This window comes from Calypte anna, chromosome 5A (assembly GCF_003957555.1).
Source record: "Calypte anna isolate BGI_N300 chromosome 5A, bCalAnn1_v1.p, whole genome shotgun sequence".
Classification (NCBI taxonomy): Eukaryota; Metazoa; Chordata; class Aves; order Apodiformes; family Trochilidae; genus Calypte; species Calypte anna.
Genome location: NC_044251.1, coordinates 4969129 through 4990701, shown reverse-complemented (window position 1 = coordinate 4990701; position 21573 = coordinate 4969129). Strand labels below are relative to the sequence as shown.

Genomic DNA, 21573 nt, shown 5'->3' with positions numbered 1-21573 from the left:
GAATAAGAAGATAAGAGACAATGTACTTAAGTTTCAAAGAATCAACCCTGGTAAAGTTTGCTGACTATGAATACATAGTAGGTGGGAATGTATTTGCATTTGGCAGTATAATTTCAGTAGTGATAAAACATGGGAATTCTGGGATTCTTCAGACATCAGTCCATGGGCTACCTCAGTAGTCTTTGACAATGGGATCCTACTGTCTTCTCCACAATAAAGTGAAGGGAAAAAAGAAGCTGAATCAATATCTGCCTAAATCATGAGCAGGAGTTAATTTCAAGGTCAAAATAACAATTCATAATCTGAATTTTGGTTTTGCTGCTGTGAGGAAAACATGGTGCTTGCAGTTCTGTATTTTGGCTCTTTGCCCAGGATTGCTTAGCATGCCACGTTTTTTTTTCCAAATGTTGGACACGGGACATATCTGACAACCCTGCATTAGTCCTTCTGTCTTTTTTTAACATTCCATTATTAAACACCATTGGGAACACACCATTGGGAACACACCATTTTGCTGTTCCATTTCTTAAGTGCTCATCTTTACTACTACAATATGTCACCTACCAAGTTCTCTGTTGTTGTTTCTTCTCACTCTTGTACCAGAAGTTTGAGTTATGCAAGCTAAAAATCAAATAAGGACTCAGTTTGTAAGAAAATGCTTATAAACCTTGTGTAGCAGTAGATATTTTCTTTTCCTGACCCAAGATATCAAAATATATCCCCTCTGCCTGCTTGAATATGAAAGAATATAACATGTCCTATGTATTGTAACCCTATTTTGACTGTATCAGTGTAGCTGTGAGGATATCATATTAACCTAATTATGCAGGGCAGAGAGCACAAAACACATTTTTAAAAATTCTATAAAACTGTTTGATTTAGCTTCAGCTGAAGAGCTGCTGCTTAATTCAGCCATTGCACAATGGCAGATACAAAGAGATGTTGCTTTCTTTCAACAGAAGGGGTTAAGCTATAATGTCAGTAATGTGACTTCATGCAGAAGTGTGTTTTATACTTTTTGTCATGTTTGTTCTTCTCAATGTCATTGCTTCCTTCTGTGTGGGATGTCAGTGGGAATCACATCCCATTCATCTGATGAGGGCTCAAATTATATTCTTCATGAAGTAAAATGTTTTAGTTACATGCTGCCAAAGATGTGTTGCTTGTGTTAAAACTCAATTTGGTCTGTGAAATAACATGAAAGAAAATGTTGTATACAGTTTTGGGAAAGCATCAGGATCAAAAACCAGTAGAGCTTTAACAGCATTGCATTCTTCCCATACTTGAGTCATTTTGTGTTGTTAATTTTCTGTGTAAGAACTCTTTTGCCAAGGTCACTTCCACTAGTTTTTCTAGATTAGTGCTTTTGGTTGCTTGGTGACCCCTTACACTAAATAATACTGTCAGGTAGATTTTTTTAAGCAGGTCTAGAGTAAGTCTCTGAGATTAAAGCCTCCCCATGAGGCTTCCCCTGCCACTTCACTCCTTGTGGTAACTAGAAAAATGGGTAGTGTTCAAGTGCCTTCTACAATTACAGTAGAGAGTATATTACCACTTAAATAGTTTCTTCATCATCAGTGCTCTTTTTTTTGTACTAAGCTAGGTTGTGGGGCAGAGGGGCAGAAACCAATGAATGCCAGGATTACAGTAGAATAGCTTATTCTTTTGTAATTTGTGCCCTAATTGAAATGTCTAAGGTGTGGGGTAAGGATAAATGCACCTGATCGAGTAAAAGAAGCTGTTTAAGTTTGTTTAGAAGACAGAAGAAGAGGTAAATAGTGAGATGAGGGAAGACTAAATCAAAATGTTAGAAGGTTGAATCATTATAAAGGCAGGTAAAAAAAAATTACTAATAAAGGGAAGAAAATGGACCTTGGGATATAAGAAAAAGAATTGCTCAAATCTGGAGAACGGTCTCATAATGCCTAATTGACAATTTTCTCTCTTTGGTTTTAGTTGGTGACAAAAACCTATCATAGAACTAGAATAAATCAATAGTAAAATAGGGTATGAGTGGCCATGTAGTGAAGTCACAATTCTCTGCTTTAGATTTCTGTTCTTGTACTCAAATCTTTTTAGCCACGAGCTGTTTTGTAGAAGTAGACCAAATGTGACTTTGGCCATTTCCACTTCATTAATACCTATTTTTCTCTTTCATCTGCCATACATGGAAGCTTTTTTCCACTACAGCAATCTTTATTCCTTATAGTATGGCAGATCTTTCACCTTCTCTACAGTAGTGAAGCAGAACAATAAAAGCAACAATACCCCTGAGGCACAGGTGAAAAGGAGAATTGAGTGAACATTACTGTCAGAATGTTCATTAGAGTGCAAGCACTGCCATGTCTTCTCACAGCACATCACTTCTGTATCTGCTAAACACTACAGCTTGGAGCAAGATGAATCCAATAGTTCCGGCTGCTAAAGCTCCATCTGTTTCCTCTCTGTCTTCATTTGCAGTCACAGCATCTCCAAAAGCCACATGCAACACCTAGGGTTAAATCTAAGAAACGTAACCAGTAGGAGTTGCATCTGGTCAGCCAAGGATCAGATTGTTAAAATACCAGATTATTCTCCCAAAGAAGCTTCAAGTATATCTGTATAGCTTGAAGAACTTTCTACATAAATGAAATTTTATTGATAGTCAGAGAGGCATCAGAAAATGCTGAGTAACTTGGAGTGTGAAAAATGTCTCTCATTGGAAAACAGCTTTTGCCTACAGCATTCCTGGTTAATGCCATTTGGTTTGTGTCCCAGGCAATGGTTTCAGTTCTGCTTGGCGTGAGCTGTGGGCTGACACACCAATTGAATGCTCAAAGTGTTCTTGTATGCAGTGAGATTCACAGGCCCTGTACTGGTGAGATAAAGTGTGAACAGACGTTGGTGTTCAGTACCAGGTTTTTTTAAAAATCACTAATCAAATAGTTTGGAGAGGGAGCTGATACAGTTGGTTTGTTAGGAAAGTTTCACTTAGTGAAAGCTCGGGATAGAAGAATGCCTACATAAGATTGTATATAGCATATTTGTTGATGACAGGGATATTTATTTAAGTAGCAATTCTGCTTTTATTTTTCTGGAAGAGTGGAGATTGAACAGTTCTAAGAGCAGCTGTTACTCTGGTGTGTTCTTTGCAGGAATACATGGTTTATAGGAAACATACCTACATGAGATTGGATGGTTCCTCAAAGATCTCTGAACGAAGGGACATGGTAGCAGATTTTCAGAACAGGTAATGTATTTTACAATATGTTTCTGGGCAAAATTATGTGTATGTAGAGAACTGGTATAAGATGTAACGGAAAGAAATGAAATTGGCACTTACCATTCCTGATATCAAATGGAATTAGCTAATCTGAAACAATTTCTAGGTGGTTTGCTGACCAGGAGTCACTGGTGTTGATATTGAACCCAGTTGTATTTAGGCCTTTGTCATCTGTGAAATAGTATTGGAAGCAATTTTAGTGTATCCACCTATTGTGCTTCTTGCCATTCCAAGTACACTGTTGCTTAAGAAACTCCACAGGAAGGCAGCAAATGCTCTTTGGTTATTATATGCTTTGACAACTGACACTGAAGGTGAGATTTGTTTATTAAGTTTACTTTTAACCATGAGATATGGCTTGAGAGGATGTCACTTTGCTATGATAGTTCACAATAAGGTTGACCTTGCAGGATGTTAGCTTGTAAGAAGGTTACTTTGCTCTTTCTGAAGAGTTAGGTTCATAGGTTGTTGATTATTGCAGGGTTAAAGCGGCATTTAGGCTAGAGAATAGTCCTTGAGTTAGCAGTACCATAGTATCATGGCTGAAGATAGAAGGGGAAATCATAATGCAGTTGGTCCATGAGGCTTAAATACCTGAGGGACTGTTGGAACAATGAGTCTTCTAGTGAAATCCTCAGAGCAATAAAGCTCAAAAAGATGTGCCAAATATCTCAAGTAAATGAGACGACCATGCAGTACCTTTCTCCCTCTTTCCAGGTGTCATAAAGAGGTTCCTTGCAGGTTATGATGTTCTTCTAGAATCCTGAACTTTCTTCCTTGTAAGATCCTTTCACCAAAAGCAGTGAAGAAACTGCTTTTATTAGTGAACATTACTGGTTTTATTAATGAGTAGAATAACAGAAGAATAAGAAAAATTTGGCAGGAAATACCTTTGTGATATACACCAGCCAGTCTAAAGAAGAATTCCTATTAAAATGTTAGTTGAGTTCCTTCTATACATAATTACCTCATACAAAATATTTCCAGGAAAAAAACCCTGAGACTAAACTATCCTGCAGGATATCCTAGCAGGGTGCTGAAAACATGTAATTATGGAATGATAATATGTTCCTGTAATCTGTGGCACTGCCCACTTTCTTTCCTTCCCATACAATATTTCCAGAAGTATTTCACAGTTGGATGTTCAAGTGACTGTATATATGCACACTCCACTATTTTTACAAGAGTGAAAAGATTTCCTGGCCAAGGATTATCTGTGTTGGGAATAGGCACTTGCTGTCTGCTTTGTCTTTGTACCTGCAAGATCCAAGCCTGAGGCTGAGAGCTTGGATTCAGTTCCTTCCAGCTATAGCTGCCCATAGCTCAGTTTGAATTTTTATGCTCTTAGATTTTGAACTGCCAGAAACTTGTTGAATTTTGAAGTTCTCGGGTTTTTGTGTGTGTGTGTTTGTTAATTCCTACTTCTCATAATTACTTCTGTTGCCTGCTTGTAGTTTCTTTGAGCAGGGTGAGGGTGAAGATGGGGGCAGAAAAAAATCTCACTGTAGCAGAATGAATTATTTGAGAGCTTGTTGATCCAGCCTTGCCAGGCCTTGAAGTTTTGAGTCCTGAAAAAATACTTCTACTTGACCTTCAAGGATATGGATTCCAAAACCCAAAGTTTCTTACATTTGTTGTGTTGGACTTGTGTATGTTTAATAGTATGCAATACACCCACACTTTCTCCAAGAAGGCAAGGAGACCCCTTTAGGTTTGACTGGACTCAAGGGCATCCTACACACAGTCAAGAAGGAAATGTCCTGTGCAATAGTGTATGGAGAGTGTGGTAACTAAAAGACTGTAGCATTACAAGAGTGTTCTTTCAGAAGACCTTGCCCTGTCACTGTTAAAGTACAGTATTTCAGTCTCTTTGGAGTCCATACTGGTCATGCCTGCTTTGGTTGCATCAGCCTCTTCACAGATCCATATGGTGTTAAACACTTAAAATCCTGCTGACCCCTCAGTGGCACACGTGAAGTTCACAACATCACCAAAAATCCTGGTTTTGCTGTTAACCACCTAAGTTTTCATTACTTGGTCATCCTATGTATCAACCTGTCTCCTGTATCTCCTGTGTGCAGTGTTAGAACTGCCATTGAATCTTAACAACTGTGGCCATTTTGTCTGGCTTCTCAAGCTGTAGCTAGGGTTTAGTGCACTCTTACAGGTATTTGCCCCATCTTCCTCAGTTATGTAGAGGATTATTAGGCTAAGAGGATGATTCCAAGTCAGGTATTGGGATGCCTCATCTCTCTCTTAGCAGGCAGCATCCCTAAATCTGGTGCCAGCAAGTCTAACCCATAGGGCTAGTGTGACTGTATTAGGGTTTGTGGATCTCCCAAGGAGTCATTTGGAGATGGCTTTCCTGAAGTGAAAAATGTGTAAAACGACAAACCATATTGTATTTGAGCCTTCTGTCTGGAGAGCCACATTCACCAAAGGCAACTGGTTTGTCATAGAACTTCATGCATCCTGAGCAATCCCAAGGAATGTAAATGTACTACAGTTAGTGCAAATGGAAGATGCTCCAAGTTGGGAAAGGCAGCCTGGGTGCAGAATTAATGGAATTCACTTGGACACAGTGTGTTTCAAACAACTTAAGTTAGAGTAAAATGGATGACTTGTGCAGTATCTGATCAGTGTCACTGTCTGCATAACCATCCCTGTTTTACACATTTTAATGTCAATTACAACTGAATTGTTATATGGCTGTCATGAGGTTGATTATCCCTGTTTTGCAGATAAGAAAAATGGACAAGAGATACTAGAATTTTTCATTTGAATCAGCCAATACAGTTAGGACTAGAACTGAGAAGGTCTTGGACTTCTGTTTGTGCCAGTGGACCCTTGTCCTTTTCTATTATATCTCTCTATTTGCCAGTTCCTAGCTTGCTTTTATACTGGTGTTGTTCTTTCTTTTTTCCCCAGGGGTTGTTTGTTCTGTTCAGAGCACCAAATTTAGAACAAAACTCGCATCTACAATTTCAACATTTATTTTTGTTTCTTTATCAATTGAGCATTGTTAAGGCAAGATTTTTTTTGCACATCGATTGGTTCTGTGAAACAATATATTGTTCTTTGTCCATATAAAATCTTAATTTCCAATGAAGGCAGGATAAACAAGTCCTGGTTTGTTTTGATAGATATTAATAAGCTGCTATTGCAAGCTGAATGTTTGCATGTTCCAACAGCCCTGATTTGTAGATTGGCTTCTCTCTCTAATTCATATGGTTCTTTTCTTGGCCATGAACAGCACAAAATGTTCTGAAGTGTTCAAGTCAATAGAAATAGCCCTGATCACTTTATATAGGTCAAAAATTTACTTCTGTAGTGATTTCTTGTTCATTGTGCACATAATAAGGGGGTTTTCATCTCTTTCCACTACAGGAATGATATTTTTGTGTTCCTGTTAAGCACAAGAGCTGGAGGCTTGGGCATTAACCTTACAGCTGCAGATACGGTAGGTGAAGTTTGGTAAAAAAATATGGAATAAAAAGTCAGCTTACTGATATTTAGTTTTCACTACAAATATTTCTTTGGTTTTCCTGCCTTATATGGCTCCAACCACTGTTTTTCTCAAGCTGTTCATCTCATGCCTCATGATTTATGTAGGAAAATTGGTGTTTCTGTGGGAAAGTTGGCACTCTTTTAGCCATGCTGATCAATGTTTTATAGTACTGCCATTCATATAATGAAATTGCATATCTATGTTGACTTTGCTTATATTTACAATATAATGTTATGTTGATGATAAAGTTGTGGAATTTTGGGAACTTTTTTTTGGTTGTAGTTGGAATTGTGTTCCTTCTCCCCAAATACTTTAGGAAGAGGACTTTTAGTCTAGAAATGAGTTGGATGTCTGAAGGGCTCTGTAGCTGCAAATGACACTTTCTTACAGTGAATACTGTTTCATGTCTGACTTCTTGCTCTTAAGGTTCAGCTGCAAAGGAATGAGTAGAACATGTATTGGTTACCCTTTTTCCATGCACAGAGGAATGAAGCAATGCCTTTAAAAGTACCAAGTCATTTACAGCTGAAAATCACCTAGCCAGGACAGATAAATTGATTGCCCCCTGCTTACCAAGGTGTAAAGCCATAGTGATTTAGGTGAATTCCAAGGATTTGCACTCTGGAGAAGCTACTGCTTATCACAAGGGAAAAAATACTGATTTAGATGAACCATTTCTCTTCAATAACAGCTGTTCTTGGTTTTCTAACGCAGTACCTTCTGTGCATGGAGATTTAACCCCAAGACCACCCAAAACCAAAGATCTCTGAATCAGAAATACTTTTTTTTTTTAATACCACATCATATCTTGTTTTAACTTACAAGAAAGAAGGAAGCAAGGATCTGTAGGATTCTCAGGATTGAAAAGTTATCTCAATTAGAGTTGCTTCAGTGGAGGAAATAGATGGAAGTAGAGGCATGATCCTGCAGGCTCCTTGCATGAGCATTTTTAGTTCTGGGTTTTTAAAGCTTTCTGAATACTTTGCTGCCTACAGTGTTTTTCAGTGTTTGTTTCATATGCTTACTGGGCATAAAGTACTGTTGTAATGCTAGGGTAATATGAATGTAATGTGGCATTTCAGGCTTTTGAAATAAAAGCACTAGATGTGTTAGACTACACTAGATTTATCCAGGTTTGAAAGAAAAAAGAAAAGGGGGGAATATTACTTTTCATGTGAAATTCTCATTTGATGGGCTTTTTCTTAAGGTAAGTAACACTAAAATGGGTTTGTGATATGGATAATTATAAGACAGTGGTTTAATGTTTTGACAAACACAGGAATTTTATGCAGTTTTGTTGAAGAAAATACCAAGGACTTTCTATGGAAGTTGAAAAGTTCACAGTGTGAATTCATCTGAAATGTAACAGAAAAGACTTCATAGGGCTGGGTAAAGCTAGGTCAATACAGCCAGCAATGTGGGGATAATTTTGTGGAGTGTTATCACACAGAACTTTAGTTTTTATCAGTATATTGCATTTTTGTTTGTTTTATCACCAGGTGCTCTAAGTGTATGGTTTGATTTAATCCTTTCTGTTCTGGTGTTCTTTTGCAGGTCATTTTCTATGACAGTGATTGGAACCCAACAGTAGACCAGCAAGCCATGGACAGGGCACACAGGCTGGGCCAGACAAAACAAGTCACTGTGTACAGGCTGATCTGCAAGGGCACCATTGAGGAGCGCATTCTGCAAAGGGCTAAGGAAAAAAGTGAGGTAGGAATAATAAAGAAAACATCTGTAACAAAAAGTTACAGAAACAGTATCAGAAAATACTTACCAAAATAAATAAGGATACAGAAGACGTATCTGTAAGGAAACAGAAGACAAAAAGGAATGTCTTTGTTCACATAAACCTATCTGTGTCCCTGTAACAGCAGCATTATATGAGCTAGGAAAAAGCTAATTATTTATAATATTGCCTGTATCAGGAACAGCGTGGCCAGCAGGTCCAGGGAATGGTTTCTGCCCCTGTGCTCAGCACTGGTGAGGCCGCAGCTTGAGTCCTGTGTCCAGTTCTGGGCCCCTGAGTTCAGGAAGGAGATTGAGGTGCTGGAGCAAGTCCAGAGAAGAGCAAGGAGGCTGTGAAGGGATCCAGCACAGGTCCTGTGAGGAAGGGCTGAGGGAGCTGGGGGTGTTGAGGCTGGAGAAGAGGAGGCTCAGGGGAGACCTCATCACTCTCTCCAACTCCCTGAAAGGAGGTTGGAGCCAGGGGGGGGTTGGGCTCTTTTCCCAGACAACTCTCAGCAAGACAAGAGGGCAGGGTCTCAAGTTGTGCCAGGGGAGGTTTAGGTTGGAGATTAGAAAGAATTTCTTTATGGAGAGGGTGATCAGACATTGGAATGGGCTGCCCAGGGAAGTAGTGGATTCTCCATGTCTGGAGATATTTCAAAAGAGCCTGGATGTGGCACTCAGTGCCATGGGCTGGGAACTGCAGTGGGAGTGGATCAAGGGTTGGACTTGATCTCTGAGGTCCCTTCCAACCCAGCTGATTCTGTGATTCTTTGTTTCTAGTCTATGAATATGACTTCATGAGAACTTTTTCTTATGGTGGAGACTAGAGCTTCTGTCTTGCTGTGTCAGGGCTAATGATTCCTGCTATGTTGTATTGTTACATCACAGCCAGTTTTTACTTTTTTTAAAATAAATTCATAAGGTACTAAAGTGAAAGTTACTTGAGGCATGAGGGTTGCCAGAAGAGCTCAACTGTCCTGCAGCATCAAGCAGTTAAGTGTATCAGAAACCTTAAACTTCATGACACTTTACTGTTAAAAAAAAATTTGGTAAAAAACTTCTTTGGTACCACAATGTGCAACATTCAGATGTTTTGTGTGCTCAGGGTTTCTTTCAGCTTTTGTGGTTTTGAGCAGTGAGGATCATGGTGCTGCAGCCACTGAAGCATCTCTTGAGTACATTCACGTTTACCTTGTTGAAACTTACCCCTTCCTCTAGGATACTGCTCTAGAGTCACTTGATGTCAATGTAAAAATAGTCTTTTTGATGGTGATGCAAATAATTAAAGTTAGCTTATAGTAAAGCTGGTTGTCTTTTGCTAAATTGCAACTCTGTTGTATTTTTTTAAATATATATAATTGCAGTATTAGACATTGAATGAATTACTTAAACTGGAACACTGACTCAATATGGAAATCTACTTTTTAGTCAAGGAGAGTGAAAATGTTGTGTGTGGTCTGTGTGATCCTCTGTGCAGATTGCTTGAGAAATTGGACTGGTAATTTATACCTGATAGGAGTACTGTTGTGGGTTTGGCTTTTTTTAGCAGTATATGAATTCTGTTATTTGTTGTTTATTACATGATGCTTCAGCAGTGTAACTTTGCACAAGAGGTGGCAGTTTCCTGGGTTTTAGCTTGGTTGCCTTTTGTATTTTGTAATTACAATTATGCTCTCAATACGTCTTCCCTGAAATTTTGCTACTAATTTCTTTGGTATGATAGAGAAGTTGAGTCAATTCTGACTTGCACAGATGCACTGGCATCTTTTTTGCTGTCTTCCAGTGAAATGTAGTGCAAATAGTTCACAGTTTGAATAATTTTTTCCTTTTTTTCCTTTTTTTTTTCCTTCTAGATCCAACGAATGGTGATTTCAGGTGGCAATTTCAAACCAGACACCTTGAAGCCAAAGGAGGTGGTCAGCCTTCTGCTGGATGATGAGGAACTAGAAAAGAAATGTATGTGAAATTCATGTTCCAGCATTTTTCCCATCTTTCCAGTTTATTAGCATATGAAATGCATGTTTTTATCTCTACGAACACACGTGTTGCTGATAATTTCTGTTTCATGGACCTTTTTGTATTTTGTATTTTGTGCTGCTTAGCACAAGCTGGTGTCATATCACCGCTGACTGAAAGATGAAGCTGTGCAAGATAAACACAGTGGTGTGATAAAGCTTAATTGTTCCTGTATGGCAAAGCGTTGACAAGAATTATCTAGGTCATGACAAAAAAATTATTAATAAAAATTGTGTATTTTATCACACTTTTGAAGCTGTGTTTGAGGGGTACACTCCTGTGTTACTTGAAAACTTCACTGCAGGAATTTTTAGTAATTTGGATACAAATAATTTTAACACAGCTGTGTTCAATGTTTCATTTTAATGCAGCTGGTTTTTGTTCAGAGTGTAGAACTAGATTTTCTTTTAAAATTCACAGAAAAATATGAAATATCTTTCCATTAGTGACAGCTCTGTATCTCTTTTCCTGCAGTGCGTCAGCGGCAAGAGGAGAAGCGACAGCAGGAAGAAACGAATCGCGTAAAGGAGCGAAAACGTAAAAGAGAAAAATATGCTGAAAAGGTACTGTGCTGCAAAGGGATTGCCTGGAAGAGCTTCAGACACACTGCTTTGTGGTGTGGAAACATGTTGTGCAAAGGCAATCTACTGAGCAAAGCCTTCCTCCCTGCTCCACTGAACCCAAACGTGGCAGTTTCTTACACGGAGGAGAGAGAGTTCAAAACGTGTAATGCGTGGTTACCTGAATTTTAATATCATCAGCAATTTGAAAAATAAGGAAGTACTGGATACCCAAACAGAACTGCACATCACTGGTAGTCTGCAGACAACAATTGGAGAACTTGTGCCTGAAAAATGCAAATGATAACTGCTCATTCTGTGGCATATAACATGGGAAGTTAGTCTATTGATTCTGTTCTGCAAGGACAAAAAGGGAAAGTAAACAAAGAACCAAACACAGATAAAACCCATATAACTATAAGGCTTCTGTGGAGCAAGGAAAGAACAGTTTGTGTAAAAGAGGTCATTAAAACACTGTTGTGAAAATTCTGGATTTTTGAAACAGGGAGGCTTTACATTAATTTACATTAAGTTGGAACTTTGTGTAATGGTGAAGAATTTCAAGCTTACTCCAAAAGGTAATGGAGATCAAAACAGTTCTCTAAGAGTAATTCTCTATCATTCCAGCTGGTTTAAGAATTAAAAAGCCCAAGCCCTGCTTAAATCTAGAGGAGAAGCCTTTATGTAATTTGTTACTGTGTACTTCAGAAACTTGTTTTGGGAAATTCTGGATGTGGCATTTCTTGAGTTACAATGCTGCATTAGATGTTGAGATTTTTGGGTCGCTTATTGCCTTTCTTCTTTTTCATCATTTTTTAAATTATTCCTGGTGTTGTTGTTGTATTTATTTCAGAAGAAAAAGGAAGATGAATTGGATGGGAAGAGAAAGAAAGAGGGCATGAACCTTGTCATCCCATTTGTTCCCTCAGCTGATAACTCCAACCTGTCTGCTGATGGGGATGACTCCTTCATTAGTGTAGACTCTGCCATGCCCAGCCCTTTCAGTGAGGTAAGACTCACTGTTCCCTTAACTATTCACTGTTTCAGTCATGGCCTTACCTCCTGTAGGATTCTTGCCTTGCCTTTATCTTAGCTAGTGTAGAACTTAAAATATGTGGGGAAAGTGAAATGTCTTAAAGATGAGCCATGGAAATGAAAATAATTTATTGAAAACACAACAACCTCTTCCTTTAAAGCTCATCATGTTATTTGACATTCCACAATTTCCTCTTCATTTGCTGCATGCCTCTCTTTTCTTAGAGCAAGTTTACATCCTGACTTTCCTCCCTTTTAGCCCTTGAATTTTTTCCATCCCTGCCTGCAGTCCCTCTTTCTTCTCCTCTTTCTATTGCTTTTGTCATGCTCAGATTTTTAATCTTGAGCCTTCTTCCACACCAATACTTTCCATAGCAAGAACAGTCTCTTTCTGATCCATAGTATCCCTCAAATAGCTCCTTGATGTTCAGTTTCTTGTAAGTACTCCTTGTGAGTCTCATCTACATCTCCTTCTCTGCTTCCTTCCTTGCTTCTCATTATGAATCAGTGTGGTTTTCTCTTCAGAATTTACATTGTAAATTCCCAGTGCCACACATCTTATTTCCTTCATCTTTTTGTAAAGAATTGCAGACTGGTTTTGGCAGCAAATACATTTTGTTCTATACTTTGTTGATTAAGTTTTCTGTGTTGTGTTGTTGCCAGATTGCCAAGATTTTTTTATTAGCAGTGGCAGTAGGTTCAGAATCCTGTTGTTTTCTTTCCCGCAGCTGAAGCTGCACAGTTGAACAGCAGTTTTCTTAAATCTCTAAGGCCATTCCTGCTGCTTAGCATCTATTTTCATGAATCAAAATTAAGAACAGAACAAATACCTATTAATTACTTGTGATTGTATATCTTTTAAAGATCTTACTATGTATGTGCCTTTCCCTTCCCTGAGAAGCTAACAGCTTTGTTCTCTGTCATGTTCAGATATCCATTAGCAGTGAATTACATATGGGCTCTATCCCTCCTGATGAGAGCAGCAGTGATATGCTTGTGATTGTGGATGATCCAGCTTCCTCAGCACCTCAGTCAAGGGCAACAAACTCTCCTGCTTCCATTACTGGCTCAGTTTCAGATACCATGAATGGTCAGTACTTGACTTACTACTAAGATTTATCAAACACTGACTCTGTGTGGTTAGGTGATACCTTTTCTGCATTTAAACTAGAGTTTATGCATGGTTGGCAATATTTAGGGGAAAAAATTGCTGTCTAATTAAGAAATTATTTATGATTTGCTGGGAAATCTGTTTATAGTCTGTCATTCACCACACATTCTGTGTTAGTTACTCTTAAAGGTTCTGTCATTTGTTCCTGTGTCCGTTGTGTGCATATGAGCAAATTACAGACAGCCACAGAACTATCAATCTCCAAGTTTTTCCTTGAATTTGCTATTTGGCTAATAATCAGTTGCCTATTTCCAGTGGGTGGTTGGAACAGCTGCAGTTCTAAATAGTGGCAAATATTTTTAACTACAGTTATTTTCTACAATGAAATCAGTAGAGCCACAATTCTTCACAAGCTTCTTTTAGCGATAGCAAATGGAAGAAACTTTGTATCTGTCTTAAAGTATAAAATGCCTCATCCTGAAGTAGAACCATAGAATCTTCCTCCTGTTTGTGGATTGGATTACTACAAATAATGAAAAGTAGTTGGACATAATAAGATGTCATTAATGAAGAGTGCAGTTTTATGTATATAATTTCTTTTCTATGGGATCAGTGCTTGCTAAGGTGTCCATACTAATGTAAATAAAAAGTACCAATTAATGGGAACAGTATTAATGCAAATGTGAGACGGGTGTGATGCTGTTTTCATTTGTGAATCCCCTGAAGTTACTGTTTTAACACATTTTTTTGTTCAGGTGTTTCAATGCAAGATACACCTCTCAGTGGCAGAGGCCAGTCGGGCCGAAGCCGGGGTCGTCCCAAAGGCTCAGGAAGTGGATCCAAAGGTGGCACTGGGAAAGGCAGGAGCAGGAAGTCCATAGCAGGAAGTGCAGCTGCAATGGCAGGGGCCAAGGCAGGGGCAGCAGCAGCCTCTGCAGCGGCATATGCAGCATACGGGTACAATGTCACTAAAGGTATGTGAGGAAGGGGGGACAGCAGGCTACCCCCTGCAGGACCAACCTGTGAGTTTGGCAGATGGATTTTTACAACCTGTGAAAAATAAGATTGGAAGCGTTGTGTTGTTTGTCTGTTATATGCCAAGATGCAGGCAGTACACACTGGGACATGGCAGTGGTGTGAGGGAGTACCCAGTTCCACTGCAGATGACCATAAGAGGCTAGTCCTGCAGTTCTTTCTGCCCTTTCAGTTATCTCATACCAAAGTTTTTCCTCCTATCTTTTGTTTTCATGTCCAGACAAATTGTATAGTGTTGTTTATTCCATGTGTATGGCTCTGGTTTTCCTGCATTGCTGTCACATTGAAGATACAGCATCAGGTTCCAAAATCTTCCAAACAATGCAGCTTCTGCACTGCACCAGCTAAAGGTGGCCCAGGGTATAGCTGCAAGATATTTTCTATCTTCAGGCCATCCCTCTTCATTACACTCTCATAAATCATGAGTACAAGGTGGTCTTAAGACTGATTGTCAGTATATTGTTTGTTGCTGAAGACTCACAAGTGGAACAACATGCTCACATGAAATTTGATTATTTTTTCCATTTCTAGGCATGTCTGCAAGCAGCCCTCTACAAACAGCAATCATTCGACCTTCTGGACTTGCAGATTTTGGACCTTCAAGCGCCTCTTCTCCCTTGAGCTCCCCTTTGAGTAAAGGAAACAGTGTTTGTGGGACCCCCAAAAGCTTACACCTGACCAGCAGTCTTGTATCAGAAGCTCCAATTAGGAAGCAAAGCAAAGGTGCCCACACTTCAGGTGGTCGGTAGTAATTTTGAGCTCCCAAAGCTTGAACTGTGTTGGCTTTCAGAGTAGACCACCCTGCCAGTTGTTGAAGGCATGGAAATGAATGCCCATTTGCTCTCCAGGACATGTGTGAAAAGAAAATCAAAGCACAATGGGAGTGAGTGGTTTATGTGAGCACTTTGATTATGTGTATTCCAAAAAATTATCTTTGCAGACACTGCGAGAAGGAAGGAAAGGAGTCTGGGGTAACAGGGAGGTTGTCAGCTTGTGTTTTCTTGACTCATCTGACAGATTCCCAAGAAAGCATCCAGCTACTCCATTACCTACTGCAGCTAATCCTGCAGCTGTGTGTGCTTGAAGTCACTGTTAGTTTTATCCTATGAAATCAGTATCTGAACCACAGGAGTGTCCTGTAGAGTCAGAAGATGTTTTTGTACTGTCAGCTGGTGAGGGGTAGTTGGAAGCTAAGTTGAAAGTGTTATGTGATCAAAAAAGAAAAAAAAAAACTTGGATTCTTCAAGTGTGGGCCTCTGTGTTCTCTGAAAGCTCAAAAAGCAGAGGAAGCTGTCTCAGGTGGTTTCCAGGGAATGGACACTTCAGCACCATCTGTCAGGAACAGGTTGAGAGCTGCAGAATACAGAGCATGCGGCAGGCCTGCTAGGGGCAGTGGCAGAAACCACAAGCCAGTGGTTTGGTTTGCATTTCAGAGTTCTCATCAGCATGTACACTTGCTGTGTTTAGAATGTTTTTTTCTCTCACTTGTGAGGTTTGCAGAACTCTTACAAGTTTAGAAACAAAGTAAGGCTTTATGTGTACAAGCTGAATTGCTGAGTTTGCTACTGCTCCTCTTACTGTGCCATAGCAGTGTGTGGTTCTGCAGTTTGCATTGCTGGGAGGGGAGCAATGAAAACCAGTCCTGAGAGAGAGAAATGTTCCATTCCCCCTTCAGCAAATCCTGGGGAAAAGAATTCTCATATCCCAGCCATCCATTGACAGTTCTTCCAGTGTGTTTTCCCTTCTTTTTGTCTGATCATCATCCATAGTAGCTTGGTGGAGTTCACTGTGGTGTGTGGGTACCAGTAGGAGTGTCCCCTAAGACTGATAGAAGGCAACACTGCCCCATCTGTGTTCTCCTTCCCTGTTCTCCATGCACAACCCCCCTGTAGCCCTTTGCTTTGCTGTAAGCATTGTCTGCATTGCACTGAGATTTAAGTGTGGGGCACTACTTCTGCCTGACACACTGAGTTAAAAGGCTGTTTTGCCAGGGCACTTTCATCCCTTGAGAGAAAAGCAAGATGAATTGCAGGTCTGGACTGTGACAGCAGAAGATGACTTTTTTTTTTAAATATTATTATTATAATTATTATAATTTTTTTCCAACCCCAAATCCTTTGCCTGGCGTCCTACAGTGTGGAGCGAGTGCTTCCTGTTGGCTCTGCCTCTAATTTGCACACCTGAAAAATAACAGAACTGAGCTTAGTTAGATTGATTTTTAAACAGATTTGCAGGGGATAATTATGGGGGAGGTGATGTTTAATAAATTCATGAAGACCTCCCTCTGCCCCTCCTATTCACATGTATATATGATATTTAGAGGGAATCAGACAAATGCCAAGCCTTTTTTTCTCTTTGAATGTGCTGTCTATTTTTATAACTGAACTTGTACATATGTATAAAGAGAGACACATCTTTCTTTTACTAACTGGAGAAGAAAATCTTAAATAAAATGGAGTGAGATAATTTTATGTAAATTGGTGTCTTTGTGGTTTTTATGCATAAAGCTGTATGACTGAGAGGATTAGGGAAGACATGGGAAGTGTGCATCTGAAAATGCTGCTCACTATAATCATAGAATCATAGAATCATAGAATTGGCTGGGTTGGAAGGGACCTCAGAGATCATCGAGTCCAACCCTTTTACCACAGTTACGGTTGCTAGACCATGGCACTGAGTGCCACATCCAGTCTCTTTTTAAATATCTCCAGGGATGGAGAATCCACTACTTCCCTGGGCAGCCCATTCCAATGCTTGATCACTCTCTCTGTAAAGAAATTCTTTCTAATATCTAACCTAAAGTTCCCCTGGCACAACTTGAGACCGTGCCCTCTTGTCTTGTTGAAAGTCGTCTGGCAAAAGAGACCAACGTCCACCCGGTTACAACCTCCTTTCAGGGAGTTGTAGAGAGTGATGAGGTCTCCCCTGAGCCTCCTCTTCTCCAGCCTCAACACCCCCAGCTCCCTCAGCCCTTCCTCACAGGGTCTGTGCTCGAGTCCCTTCACCAGCCTGGTTGCCCTCCTTTGGACCTGAAATAATGCTTTAGAATGTCTACATTCTTCTGAGTATCACCTTTGTAACTTCTTCATTTACAGCTCTCTGCTTATTACAGGTCTGTATTCACTGATTATCTGGTAATCTTTGGAGTAAGTATGCACCAGATTGCAAGAAAAAAGAAGCAAATGTCATGTGCATAATTACATAGTACCTGAGCTATCATAGGTGAATTCAATACAGTTGATCATTTTGGAACAAGATTCTGTACAATTTTTTTTCTTTCTTTTTTTTTTTCCCTCAATGTGAGTTGAAAGAACTTTTTTGTGTGTAGTCTTGATTTTTCAAACTGTTAGACAGTTGTGTTGATTTGATGGAATTCAAAGCAGAAAGAAAAAAATACTTGTAACTTGAAAAATACGCTTGTGTGTGCTGTGCTTTTGGAAGATAAAGTATTTTTTAAACTGATAATACAAAAAAAATTTAAAAGTCATTTGGTCTTTAAAAGAAATACAGAGTGACATCAGAAATTGTGGGAAAAGAAGTGGTAGCCTGTCTGTGAACCTTGGCTGACAAATTCAGGAAAACCTCATGTAGCAGTAAAAAAATTAACTGCTAGGTAGTATACAGTTCATTTTCTGTAATAGGTTAAATTTAAAGAGATTCCATTGTATTAATCAAGGAACTGGGAAGAGTTCAGGTGATGGCTGTACTAATTTCCTGCTTTGGGGAAGTAGTTCTGGGAAGTTCACCTGTCTTACGGATTAATGGCAGAGAAATCCACTTGTGTTTGGAGGATCAAGATATTTGCTGATGGCAGAAAGAAAATAATGAACTGAGTTTGGCATCTAAGCTGGAATTGTGAAATACGTGTCAAATTCTGAGGAATGTTGGTGATGATGTGTATTCCTCATCCTGTTTGGTTATGGGATTTATATATTTACTCACCAATTACTATAAAACTGTTCATGTTCATTAATTAATACTACTGTTAAAGACATCTAAAGGTGATAAGAGGTGTCCCATCCTCTCATGTGCCACCCTCACACACGTGTTATCAGTTTAGCCTCCAAGCGCTGCCTAATACACCATGGTCCCCAGAACACCCTGGTCCTCCCTCTGCCACACATGGTTCACAGAATCCTTCCAGGCAGTGACTAAATTGAGTTTTGTCACTAAAACACCAAAACTGTAACTGTAGTATTTCTCTAGAAGAAAGCAAGAGTGATTGGAACTCACCTTCTCTCAAATAATACTTCAGGGGAGCTGCAGACAGTAGAAAGAAATTTCCTTCCGACCTCTTGTGCTGAATTTAACCCTTAAGTGTGTGGCCCTTAAGTTTTATCAGGTTACTGATAAAATGGAACATTATGAGCACCAGTTCTGTTGTTGCTCATCTACATCATCTTTCTGGAGGTGGTTAACTCCCAGCACCCCAGTGGGTGCCAAAACCAAGCGAAAAAACTGAGGGGGAAAATAAAAACCAAAACCTGAAGCCAAATGATTGACCAAAGGAGCAAGAGAAGAAATTTTCCTTGCTCACTACAGGCACATTTTTCCCAGGTTGTGAAAGCAAACATGTAGGATAACTATTTTATAAAAATAGGGCACTCCTGTATCCTTCTAACTCCTCTTGAAAATCATGTTTATCAGATGGCCAGGAACTTGGATCACATTGTCCTCTGAAATGTCCCTGTTTAGCTTTACAGCCAGTGTGCAGTGTGTTCCACAAAACCTTTAACTGCTTCTTAAAACTTTTTGTTCCTCTCCTGCATGGTATCTTTAGAATTTTTCTAACATCTTTTTTTTTTTTTTAATTGTTTTGTGATCAGTTGAGCTACACTTAATTAATCTGTCCTTGATTTAGATTAACTTGCAAGCTATTTATTTTTTTCTTTCTGGGTCAAGTCTGTTGTCCTCATCAGATCTCCTTTTCCTATTCTGCAAAAAGTTAAGTTACTGCAGGAAGGTTTTCACCTAGAACTGCTTTACTTCTGATCATCAGGATATTAATACTATCCAAATGGAGTGTTATTTCTCTGCTTTTTCCTCCTTTCTGTTTCAAGCTTTCCCCACCACAAGGGAAATACCCTTGTGCTCCTTGGTGTCTCATCTTTAGTTTGTGGAAAGCTTCCTATCTGCCTAGGCAGCTAAATCTTGCATTATTCTCATGTTCCCAAAGTATTTCCTTTAGCAGCAGTTCCCAGTGCAGGGAGCTCACAAAGGTTATTGGGAAAAGCTCCGTGCAGGAGGAATTAGGGATGTGCTCTGCTTTGGTGGTAGCTGAGGAATAGCTGAGTTGCAGCTGGGAGGAGGAAGAGCACAGCTGATAAAATTGTGGCAGGATGTGGACTGATGTAATTTGGGAAATGCTGCCCTGTGACCACTGCACTTCCAGCCCTCATCTCCTGCTCTCCAAGGACCTGACCTGCTCCTGTCCCAGATACACTTCCAGGCTCTGCAGCTTCTCACTTGAGCCTCCATCTTTCCTTTCTGTTAACTCTTCAGTCTGAAGCACACATTCTACCTCCTAGGGAGCCTTACAGGGCATGTTTTATAATCTTCTCCCCACTCAAGAAGGGTTGGTGATGGTCACTGTGCTGCCTCAGGAATTTTTGCTCCAATGGCCAGAAAAAAAACAATTGGTAGTTCACAACCAAAAGGGATGCTGCTTGTGTCTGGAGTCCCACTGAGACATACTAAAGTAAAGGTAATTTGCATCTTATACTCGGGAAGGAGCACTCACTGAATTGTGTAGTATTTTGATTTATTTGCAGCCTGCACCAGGGAAGGAGCAGGGGAAGGAGCGACTCAGCCTTTCTCTCAGGAGCTCCCTTACAAGGATAATAGAGATGTCCCAGCTCTCAGATCCAACCAGAAGGTCTGTGTCACAAACAAGTCTGCTTGTTGCACTCAGACAAGCACCTCCTCCTCTGAAAAACCTGCAACAAATGCTTTGTGAAACAGCAAAACGAATGGTAAGACTTGCTGAGTTTCTTCAAGATGTACCCTCCTCTTGGCTCCGGCCTCTTCCCTGAGGAAAGTGTAGTTACCTCAAAGCTAATGGGTATTCCAGGCATTTCAAACCAACCTCTATTTGTGTTCTAGGGGGGAATTTGAGGGAATTTGCAGATTTCCAGGCATGAGGAAGTGTTTCAGTGCTCAGGTATGGAATGATGATTCCTTCCTTCCTTCCTTAGCTGATGAGCATCTCTGGTAGAATGGAGCTGGGGAGAAAAACACTGAAACACCACTTTCTGGCCTTCTTGAGTTCCCCCACTGAGTCTCTTCCTTCTTTGACAGTACTGCTGGTTGTACTCTGATGAGCCAAGTGTGATGTGAACGTCCAAGCATCCAGGGATTACAGTGTACCTTGTTATCTCTGTGACATTGATTTGCACCTGGTTTTTTCCTCCTTGTTCCTTAGCCCTTCTCAGGACTCGTGTCTGGTCTTCATGGGTTTAGCTTGACAAGAGAAATATTTCTATTTAAAGGTGATCATCTCTAAATGCATAACCCTCATACCTTTGCATCTCAGTGTTATGAGAACTGTGAATTAAGATAAAACTAATTATGTGCGTAGTTTGCAGGCATGAAATAAGCTTTCACCAATTTTTCCAAAGCCAAAAAAAACCTGATAATGTTTTTCAGAGGTAAGAATCTGTTTGGGAATTTACACTGGTTTGGACTGTCACAGCAAACCGATGTGTAAGATTGGACTATTTGTTAAATTTATCCAGTTTTTCTTCATAGCAAGAAACTAGTGGCTTTATTCTCAAGATGTTAATTAATTTCTTATCAATCTAATTAACATCTTAATTAGCATCTTAACAAATGCTGTCCTACTAATTGAAGTAATTCCTGTTTGACTTACCTCTCATCTAGTCTTGTACCTCTGATGCATCCCTGCATCTGAACTTCCCATCAAAGTGTTTAGGAAGGAATAAACCACAGGTGGGAGCCCATTTTCAGTTCTGTGATGTCAGGTGTCTGCCTTTCAAGTTTCTTTTAATTTCTGGTGTTGATGTTATGGTAGCCTTCAAGTGTAGAAATTCTCAGGTTTTATTCAGGCTAGTGAGTGAATTTCAGAATTTTCCAGCTGGTTTGCAGGCGTGGTTTTATGATGCTTGCTCTGCAAAGATGTTCCCGAATAACTCACCTCCCAGGTAGGCTCTTTGCAGAGAGAGAACATTTGCTTTAATTGGGAATAACTGTTCTCTAATTCACATAGTTCTTTAATTCCAGTAACTATTCTCCACAGACAAGCCTAAACTTCTGTTGAAGTCAATCTTCATCTCACTTCCTCACAGAAATGTCTTCA

At 39.7% G+C, this 21573-nt stretch overlaps 1 protein-coding gene across 3 annotated transcripts in view; it reads left to right on the top strand.

Annotated features, from left to right (window-relative positions):
* INO80 (INO80 complex ATPase subunit) overlaps positions 1 to 16735 on the top strand; it is a 68250-nt gene extending 51515 nt beyond the window's left edge. For all 3 annotated transcript variants that reach the window (XM_030451994.1, XM_030451997.1, XM_030451995.1), the window contains exons 28-36: positions 3135 to 3229; positions 6650 to 6722; positions 8325 to 8483; positions 10355 to 10457; positions 10992 to 11080; positions 11931 to 12086; positions 13043 to 13202; positions 13979 to 14197; positions 14790 to 16735. In XM_030451994.1, coding sequence (XP_030307854.1) covers positions 3135 to 3229; positions 6650 to 6722; positions 8325 to 8483; positions 10355 to 10457; positions 10992 to 11080; positions 11931 to 12086; positions 13043 to 13202; positions 13979 to 14197; positions 14790 to 15007 — 1272 coding nt within the window. In that variant the 3' untranslated portion in view covers positions 15008 to 16735. The remainder of the gene's footprint in view (positions 1 to 3134; positions 3230 to 6649; positions 6723 to 8324; positions 8484 to 10354; positions 10458 to 10991; positions 11081 to 11930; positions 12087 to 13042; positions 13203 to 13978; positions 14198 to 14789) is intronic.
* The last annotated feature ends 4838 nt before the right edge of the window (positions 16736 to 21573 follow it).